We start from the raw sequence: 10,302 nt of genomic DNA, 5'->3' as shown, positions 1-10,302 counted from the left end.
AGAGAGAGAGAGAGACAGACAGACAGACAGACAGACAGAGACACAGAAACACTGAGACTGAGACCGAGACCTGAACACTGATCAAGTCAACTTCTTGTCACATGATCTAAAAACTTCAGCTATAAGCAAATAGGGAGAGAAAGATAGAGGGGAGGTACCAAAAAGGCTGTAAAACAAGAGAATAATGTGAACAGATTTCAAGTCTTACTGGGTACAGAACCAGGAAAAACAGATAAGATATGACCATTTCAGGAAAAGAGTAAGACATTAAAATGTATGATAGTCTAACGTTCAGAACATCAAAGACCAAATCCAAGCGACTACTAGGAAATAAGGCCAATTTCATGCAAATGCCTAGGGTTGAAATTGACACCAAAGGTTTCAGGAGCAACAGATATAAAATTATAATGTCTTAGTTACTAACCTGTTCTCGTGGACACAATACCCACACCCATAGATTAAAGTAGGCTAGGTTTATTTTGGTTCACAGTCTATACCGGTTTCCTGTCCATAGCTAGCTGGCTCCAAGCTAGAGCAGCATGGCGGAAAGCCATGGCAGATAGAAAGCAGACAGAGATGAAGGACAGGAGAAGGGAGACAGGCCCTTCTAGACCACAGCTGAAGTGAGCATGGGCACAGACCAGGCTTCACTTCCCAACACTACAGCTACCCCTGCACTCCGCAGGAGGCCAGTGCACTCAAAGAGTGGATCACACCCTGTGACCTAATCTCTCCCCAGCGCCGCAGCCCGCCAGGGGCACATGAGGCTGTGCAGGAACCCAACACACAAGTCAGAACACATAGCATGACTCTGTAGATGCTGTGTGTGGGAGCCTCCTAGGGTTAGACTACCAATTCACAGGAAAGCATTTCAGTTTTCTTCCTTCATGCACTTCTAGGACAGACAATTTAGTACTTTGAATGTGGAAAATATAAAATCAAATACTTGTTACTATCATAGTAAGAAACAAAAATGTAAAAGTTGAATAAAGAAATTAATATAAGACAAGCTCAAAATAAAAAGAGTATTTCCATTTCCTCGTGCATCTTTCTAGGTAAAAAGACTGACTCTTCTGACTAACAAAGGTACTGCTTTAAAAACTCACATATTTATTTTGTGCTTCCTATCAACATCCGAGGAAGCTTCAGAAAAAAAAAGAAAAACAATCAATTAACTAGCCTTTATTCTCATCTACAGAGGACAGACCATTTCCTAGCACATTATTTAGGTTCATTAACATTCATATTGTATTTTGCAAACACAAAGAATTACCATCACTGTGGTAAGGGAAAGTGCATCTAATTTTAACTATGCATTCTCCCACAAATTAGATGTTTCAGGGTCTTAAAGGTTGATTAAGTTGAGCTAGGTAACAAATGAAGTGAGTAAAGGATTTTCTGTAGGTCAGGAAAAAAATATATTTATCACATATAATAATGTGTAAAGACATCACAAAGAAGAATCAGTTTGACCAAAATCTTACAAACATTGTGTACTACAAGAATGTAATAATCAAATTGAAAACCATTATCATAAAATAGTCTTCTACCTCATAAATATGTTTCTCTTCTTTCATTTAAATGAGGACACTTTGAATTGTGAATTACAAATGACAAACTTTGACAGGATTTCTTTTCTCACCCCAGCAAACGCCCACTGAAATAAGTGACAGCAAGGATGCAAAAGACATTAATGGAGGATGGAAAAGGAGACAAGAACTTACAACTTTCAACATAATTTTGGAAGATGAAACAAAGTCAGAGTGATAAGAAACTAAGCAGAAGGGGCTAGGGAGGTAGCTAAGTGTCATAAGTGCCTGCCGGGCAAGGGCAAGGTCCTGAGTTCAACTCCCAGTAAGAAAAAAACAAGAAAGAAACTAAGCACCAGGTAAAAAATTAAAATCTGATTCTGCAGAGGAAGGATCTTGAAAGTAATCAATCCCCTGCCCCAGTACTAGGAGACTCTGCATGCTCACACTAGTCCTCTAAGAGAAAAAGCTCTGTGGTAAAAAGCAGGCCTGTAAACCGTAGAACAAAACCTTTCCCCTAAGCTGTACAGATAAATATACACGGGCTTTCAGGTCACCACGCCCTGGTGCTGAGAGGCTGGGGCTCGTGTGCTCCAGGACCAGATGGACTTGTCCAGACTGCTACACTGCAGCCCTCACCTCCAACCTGATGGCTGCACACGGCACCTTATTCGGTCCCTTTGCTCGTCAAATACCTGAAGATCACAATTTAAAGAAGATTTTTACTTCAGTTCCATTCCAAAGATTTGGTCCATTTTCAGCAATTGAAATACAGAAAAGACTTGAAGGAATGGCCTGGGCAGATAAAGATGCTCAAATCAAAGGACCAGTAACTTGGAAACAGAAAGAAGGAAGGAACTAGAAAAGGCTAAATGTCCCTCAGGGTCCCACACCAGTGACTGTCTCTTCGGCAACTGAGATATACTAACGCCAAGATTCAGACACCTTCCGAAAGCCCTGGCGCCTCTGAGCCCATGTAACCTTTAGGGGACATTCGATGTAAACCCTAACTGTGAATGGATGGCATTTAGAATTAGTCATGAAGTTGGATCCCTCATGATGGAATTACTGCCTTTAGAATAGAAACATACCAGAAAATATGTGTTCATACATGCAGATGCCTTCTCGCTCTCCCCTCCTCTCTACTACATGAGAACGAAGAAAGACTGCTGTCTGGAAGACAGGAAAGGAGAACCTCTCTTCACCATTCTGCCCTGGCTGGGATACAATACCTGACTCCCACAACTTAAAGGAGTTTATTTTAGCTCATGGTTTGCAGAGGATTCAGCCACAGTTGGCTCACTCCAAGGTGGAAATGAACGACTAGGGTGCGGGGAGGAGGAAAGGTTCTCATTCCATGACAGGCAGGAAGCAGAGAGCAAAGAGCACGGAAGAAATGCGTCAGGACCTGGCGTTGTCATCATAGTGACATATGCGTACCTATGTTTATAGCGGCACAATTTGTGATAGCCAGATCTTGGAAACAACCAAGATGCCTGTCACACGTGGAACGGTTGAAAAAGATGTGGTATTTTTATACAATGGAGTATTACTCAGCTATAAAGAATGATAAACTCGCCTTCATATTTAAGTGGATGCCACTTGAAGATATACTTGTAAGTGAAATAAACGAGACCCACATGTGTAAATATCATATTGTCTCCCTAGTATAAGAACTCAAAAGAGTAATTACATATAGAAAGGTACAACACAAATAATAGGAAAGCGAGAATTTGAGGATTGGACAATGAGGAGTGGGCAAGGAGAAAAGCTTGGAAACATGACAGGGGCAAAGCCATGCATTTGTATGCACGAGATGGGTGGGGCAGTGATCCTGGGGGACATCAGCAGGTTTTTGAGACTAGCAGTTGGCTGGTGGGATTCTCACCCTGACTTAACTTTATATGCTGGTGCCCGTGAGTCAGGCGGCTGCAGTGAGGACGGCCATGTGTAATAGAGCGGTCACACTTGGAGGGCCTGCCATCCTGGTCTTCTAAATATGTACCAATTATTTCCATAAATAAATAAATAAAAGGATATGACGTTCTGCCGCTCGGCCCCAGTGACCCACCTGCCTCCTAACAGCACTTTCAATTACTGCAATCATCAAAAGATGAATCTACTCACAAGGAAAGCCCTCCCATGACACAATCCTTTCAGCACAAGAGAATCCCTCAGGTTGGGGCCCATTTTAGATCAAAACTGGAACAGAAGCCAATCATGCTGGCATCTAGGACTTCTGGCTTCCCAAACAATGAGAAAATAAATTTTTGCTATTTAAGCTAACTGTTCTGCAATATTTCATGTTGGTAGCCTGAGGTAAGGAAGACATAAATCTTTGGAACTGTTAAAGAGGTCTGACATCTCTGTTCTTGTCCTGGTTTTACTGATTGGTATAAAAAAAGCCCAAATACATAAATATCTTAAAAACCAAACAGAAGGCAATTCTAAGTGTCATTGCTAGTCATATGGGTATTAACTGGAATGAGAAAAGAAGTGAAAATAAGAATGAGAAAAGGAACTCCTCAAAATTTACCTCCACTTAATCTTTATGGTTCACCTGCCTTGAACTCCCAAAAATGAGCTACTCTTTGCTCACTAAGATAGACCCAATACTCACCCAGCTCTCTGCTGGGTTGGGAACACTGTGTGGCGCCTCTTTCCCAGAACTCCGACTTCCCATTGAGTGTTGCCCAACAAGAGGTCAGAGAAAGGAGGAATGAAAAACCGAAATATCACTCTTACTCTTTGTCCCCTGCCATGAAAGCCTGTTCTCTGCCCTGTGCCACTCTCTGCCTTAGAGACAGCTGAGTATGGACTGAAACCTCTAGTAACTGTGAGCTAAATAAACCTTTCGGGTGGGGGTGGGGGTGGGGGCAGCCAGGGCCCTCCGGATCCTCGCTCCAGCCAGCACCCAGGCCAGGTGTGTGTGTGGACCTTCTTCCATCAGACAGGTCTGGTGGGACCCCTGTGGCAGAACCACCTGCAGAGAAGCTGGAGGCAAGACCCACCCAGCTGATCCAGGAGTAGAACATCTTCTCAGAGTGGCAGAGCGGGTTTACTTCCAAAGACTGCAGCAGGAAGAAGCGGAGCACAGCAGGCAGACCCAAGCCACAGTCACCAAATACCTGGACAAGTTTGAACTTGGTAGAACCAGAACTGGTGCTAAGGTAATAACTCTAAGCTCTACACTAAAGGTCAGAAGACAGTGCTATACAAAATAGAAGGAGCAAAATGCATTCTCAGGCCCTGAGCCCACCCAGAACAAATGCAGGAGGCAATAGCACAGAAGAAATTGGAAAACCAAAATATCTGTTCCTTTTATTCTTCGGGCTCTTCTGCTGCAAGGTTACCATGAATTACCTGGGATTCTCAATCGGATCTCAGTGCTCCTCTTAAGATGGCCCACTCATCCCTCTGGGCTTCTCGCTATTGATTCCTTGCTTCCTATGGCCTAGTCAGGGTTAAAATTTGAATGCCTTCCAACTCTACCCTCCTCTGAACTCTCTTGGGGTTCTTCCTATATGTCCAATTGTAAAAATAATACCTATTCAACCTGTCCTATTTTGAGCCTGCCATTTGCTTCCTATTGGGACCCTGATCGATACACACTTTTAATCAAACAGCACTCAGGTTAGAATACCTTTCTTCACCCTTTCTTCACTCTATTTCCCTGATCAACTTCTAAACATATTACCAAGTATGACTAAATGTCAAACACCTCTAAATGTCTATTTCCATCTGAAAATGAAAAAAACATTCACCCTTTTTTTGCTCCAATAGCACATTTTTAAAATACACATACACACACACACACACACACACACAATCACATACCTATATTACAATGAAATACAAGCATCACAAATTAAAAACTCCTGATACAGAGCAGACTCTTAATAACTAGTAAACTGCTATGAGACAACTTGAGAAGTGGGTTTTTTTTTTTAATATAATGTTACTAAAGGTGTACATTTGTATTTAAAAAAAATAAAAATCTTTAAGTAAATTAGTTTGGCGATATATTCAAATAAAAGAGTGTCAAAGGCATGAATAATATGTCTAATTGTGCTCTAGGGAAGTAGTATTCTTTCCTATATTGTTATAGCCTTCCATATTTAATTTTATCTCACTATGTTATTTTTAACTATTTGTTTGGAAAAGTCATTTAATAAAAATGGAGACATGTACATGATCATACAAGCATTTCAATATTTTTTTATGGCATTCAATTTAAAGTATCAGGTATTTTACAATGAAAACAATGCTATTTTTCAATGGTAGACAATGCCTCATTTTTATTAATAGTTACTAGATAATTCATAAAGACATTTCCTTAAGTGAGTTTTAAAGGTCAATCCCTTGTGGCCTAAAACAAATTCTCAAGTTCAATTTAAAACAAGTTTTGTTTTGTTTTGTTTTTTTTTATATTTTTAGTACACAGTCTACAGGGTCTCACTATGTAGATCAGATTCTTGCCATCTCCTGTGTTCAGCCTCCCAAGTGCCAAGATTACAGGTGTCTGCCACCACACCCAGTCTCAATCACCATGTCAACGTGCCCTGGGGGCAGGGCCGGCAGGACAGTTTCCAAATAAAAAGCTAAAGCCTTCAATTTGGTTGAATTTTATAGCAAATTTAACCCCTTCACCGAAGAAAATTTGGTAAACACTTTCCATAAGCAAATAACTAATTATAACACTGTATTAATACATATTATAATAGTATCTAAATGTTTATTTAATATTTAAAATGTCTAAAGAGTCTGAATATTATTTGTGGTCTAAATTTCTGATGAGGGGCCGGAAGATAGCTCAGTAGAATAAGCGCTTGCCTGGCAAGTGAGTTTAATCCCTGGTACAGCAAAAAATAAATAAGTAAATAAAAATACAATAAATTTCTGATTAGTCATCTCCACTGAAATTTTTAAATAATAATAATAAACAAACAACAGAGAACAGTTTACCTAATGTTGGTTAAATGTTTCTTTACTATTAAACACAGAGTTTTAAAGGTCAGGTGACAATGTGAAAGCCATTTTTAAAATCATTACATAACTGCACTGAGATACAGTTTGAAAGAAATAGTAATGTAGCACATAGCATAGTAAAAAGATACATAAAAGATTTCAGTCAGACTGGAGAAGCGTATGTCTAACAGAATTCCCAATATACATCAATTATTATTTATTCCTGGTATAGGTTGAATATCTCTTATCTGAATTCCATAGAACTAGAAATGCTTAAGATTTTAGAATATCTGCATATAAATAAATAATTATCTTGGGCAGGGCCTAAAATATAAATACCATAACAGTTTTTGTTTCATAAACAAATATCCAGAAAGGTTTTTTTTTTTTTTTTTTTTTTTTTACCGTATTTTTAGTATTTTGTGAGTGAAACAAACTCACAGTGCAGAATTTTCCATGTGGGGATCATGCTTGTCCTAAAGAGTTTCAGACTTTAGCATGCCATGAACTTTACAGTTTGGATTAGAGATGCCTAACACATTTACCTTAAATAGTGTTGCAGTTCATGAAATTTTCTACAGAAAAATCATCTAACATTGTTAAGTAAGAAATTAAGTTTTTAAAATAATCAAGCATTAATCAAAAAAATTGTCTTGCCTCCCCATTTATATATAATTGGGACTGATAAACTAGAGACAAATGAAGTTATTTGATAGATTCCTACAAAAGAGGGCTAAAAAAAATGGCTTTGTTCAATAAATACTTCTTGAATATCTTTCCTGCTGGGCCTCATTCTTTGCATTGGGAATACACAGTAACAGCAAACAAAAAAGGAAAGGCCTTGATCTCATGGAGCTTATACAGATATGGAAAAGGGATTATTTATATGAAATTTAAATCCCTCTTCTTGTATATACTGTGGTTACTTTCTCTCTAATTTACTACAGATTAAAAAGAACTCTGGCTGCCACTTCATGTTAAAATGTCTCCTTATTTCATATAATACGATTTTCGGGTAACCATATTATATGTAGCAATGTTCTAGTAATTTTATTTTTTAAAACAAAACTTAAGCGTGCAAAACACACATGCTATTAAGTATTTGCATTTTAAGCATGCTTTAAGTAATCAAGTTAATATTGATACGTAACACATGCTAATAAAAATAATTCAGTCATAGGACTCACGATAATTGTGTCAGGAAGGTAAAGAGATATAGAGACACAAAAAATTACATATAATTGTGCATAGGGTCAAATACAGTAAAGGCTGAAGGCATTTACAGTACTTCCTATGTGAACAAGGGACCAAATCGAATCCAGACTTTAGTACCTACAGGCCAAGCATCTTTCACTGATAAAGGCCAGGAGGGTCCTCTCTACAGACATGGATGCTGTACCCAACAGTCAGACAGAAGAGGAATGTGGAGGACACTAGGCCCACCGGCCACAGACTGGCCCCTGGGCCAAGCTAGGTGGCCTCAGCAAAGAAGACAATCATTGAAAGATCACTGAGATCAGAGGACAGAAGAGGAAGAAAGCAGAAAACTTATGTCCCCAAAGCACAGAGAGGTGCCCAACACAGCTTCCTGCTCACACTTGATGCAGCTCACTGTAACACCAGTTTTCTCAAGACTCTTCGCAGGAAAAATCCTCTCTATATTTGATGATTTGAAGACAGGTTTCAGTTTGTATTAAACTTTGTGTTTTCCAAGGTCAAACTCCGGGATTACTTTCTATGTATCATTTCTTATAAAAAGCTTCTAAACCTCTGATGATGCAACAAAGTTTGGTGTCTCAGTTACTGTTCTTGTTGCTGAGACAAAATACCTGCCGCCCAAAATGAAGGAAGGAAAGGTTTATTTAGCTCAATTTGTAGAGGTTTCAGTCCATAACTAGTGGACTCCACGTAGGGTGGTTTTATAGAGAACACTTCATGGCAGGCAGAAAGAAACAGCAAAGCAAAGGGGGTGATGTTTTCAGAGGTGACTGAATCTAGCGTGTATTTGCTGGGATTAAGGGTACTTGATTGGTAGATCAGTCCACTGACTGGTTTGGCATAGTTGTGGCAAGCATAAGCATGTGATTGTGACACCTGTCCCAGGACAGGTAGCCAGCATACAACATAAGGAACAAAAGCCTTCAGTCTCCTCTTGCATGTTGCCTTCGGTGTTTTCCACTGCTATGAAGTGCTGCCCTCTGGCATGTGCCCCACTGCCTTGGAGCCTACCAATTATGGACAGAAACCTCCACAAACTGTGAGCTATCCTTTTCTTTCCTTAATCCTGGGAGTTGGTTATTCTGTCTCAGCAACGACAGAAAAGTAATGAACACTCTTGGAAACTGACAACCAAACACTTCTATAGAACACATTCTAATTCTTGATGCACATGATCAACATTTTTTCCATTCAGGCATTCATACTATTCCTCCCATCATTATCATATGCTGGTTGGACATTCTAACATTTTAGGTTGAACTTTTAAGATAAAGATAAATTGATAAATTCAATAAAAATAGAGGTTAAAAATACCTTTAACTTAGATCCATGTGGTACCATGACAAATTTATTCTGTTTTGGTGGGATATACAGCTCCCATTTTCCATAATCCAGTTTTTTATAAGGATATGAAAACGGGTTCCAGCCACCTAAAAAGACAAAGAAGAGCAGTCAACAATAGCTTGGCAGGACTAATATTTAATATGTTTCAGGTAAAGCATGATTTACTGCTCACTTGCACAAAATCAAATTGACTTTAAAAAGTCTATTCTAAACAAAAGAAATGTAACTAGGCTTGAAATGTAGCTTAATGGTAGTGATTGTTTAGTATGCATTTGACCCTAGGTTGGATCTCCAGCACTGTTTTAAAAAAAACTTAAAATTAAATAAAGATTATAAAATTTTAAATTATCATTTCAATTAACAAGCATCAAATAGAATACAAAAGAAAGTAAGTTCTTTTAAAAAAAAAACAAAAACCACCATCAGGGCTGGCAAGATAGCTCAGTGGACTAAGGTTCTATACCTGGTCCTTCATGCCATGCTGGCCCCACTCCTGGCACACCCTGAGCCTGTGACAGATACTGGGCATGGTGGCATACCCCTGTAATCCAGCGCTGGGGAGGCTGAAAATAGGATCACTGTAAGTCTGAGCTGCATAGTGAGACCCTGCACCAAATATATAAATGGAAAAAAAATTGTTAAAAAAAAACAAAAAACAAACAAACAAAACCACCAGCAAGAAAGAAACAATATAAACAAAAAGAATTATAAGACTTGCCATAAAAAAATAAAATTTGAAACAAGACATGCCATAGGGGGGAAAGTGATGAAAAATAATTAAAATCATTATAATATGTACATATTTTATTAATTTTTATTTAAAAAAGAGGAAAAAACAGGAAAATAACAAGGAAAAAGACAAAAATAAGGCAACATAAAAAATAGTACACTATTTCAAAACAGGAATAGAATATCAGTAATTGTTGTTATACTACACATTTATACATTTATATCATTAAATTTCTTGCTCAGATTACTAGATATAGGCAAACAAGACTGGTCTAACAAGTAAATATTAATTATTTTCAATAGGACATTAGAAACAACACATATTTTGTTTTTAAAAAAAAGGTGAAAGGTATTCATGTTATTATTATATTACATATTTCTGTCTTCAATGTAGTTCCTCAGATTACAGATATGAGCATATAAAATTGGTTGAGGTGAGAATTTTAAACATAAACTGCTACCTTCAAAAAGTTGAATACAATAGTATAATCATCTCAGTTACACTGTGTATATA

General features: G+C 38.2%; 1 protein-coding gene across 1 annotated transcript in view; it reads right to left on the bottom strand.

Annotated features, from left to right (window-relative positions):
- Positions 1 to 10,302, bottom strand: part of LOC101585341 (1,4-alpha-glucan-branching enzyme) — a 308,796-nt gene that overhangs the window by 215,121 nt on the left and 83,373 nt on the right. Inside the window, exon 3 of the mRNA XM_023719253.1 lies at positions 9,030 to 9,145. Within this exon, the coding sequence (XP_023575021.1) occupies positions 9,030 to 9,145 (116 nt within the window). The remainder of the gene's footprint in view (positions 1 to 9,029; positions 9,146 to 10,302) is intronic.

Source organism: Octodon degus, unplaced genomic scaffold (genome assembly GCF_000260255.1).
Source record: "Octodon degus isolate 3935 unplaced genomic scaffold, OctDeg1.0 scaffold00066, whole genome shotgun sequence".
Lineage (NCBI taxonomy): Eukaryota > Metazoa > Chordata > Mammalia > Rodentia > Octodontidae > Octodon > Octodon degus.
Note: the sequence above shows the minus strand (reverse complement) of the source record. Positions and strands in the feature narration are given on the sequence as shown.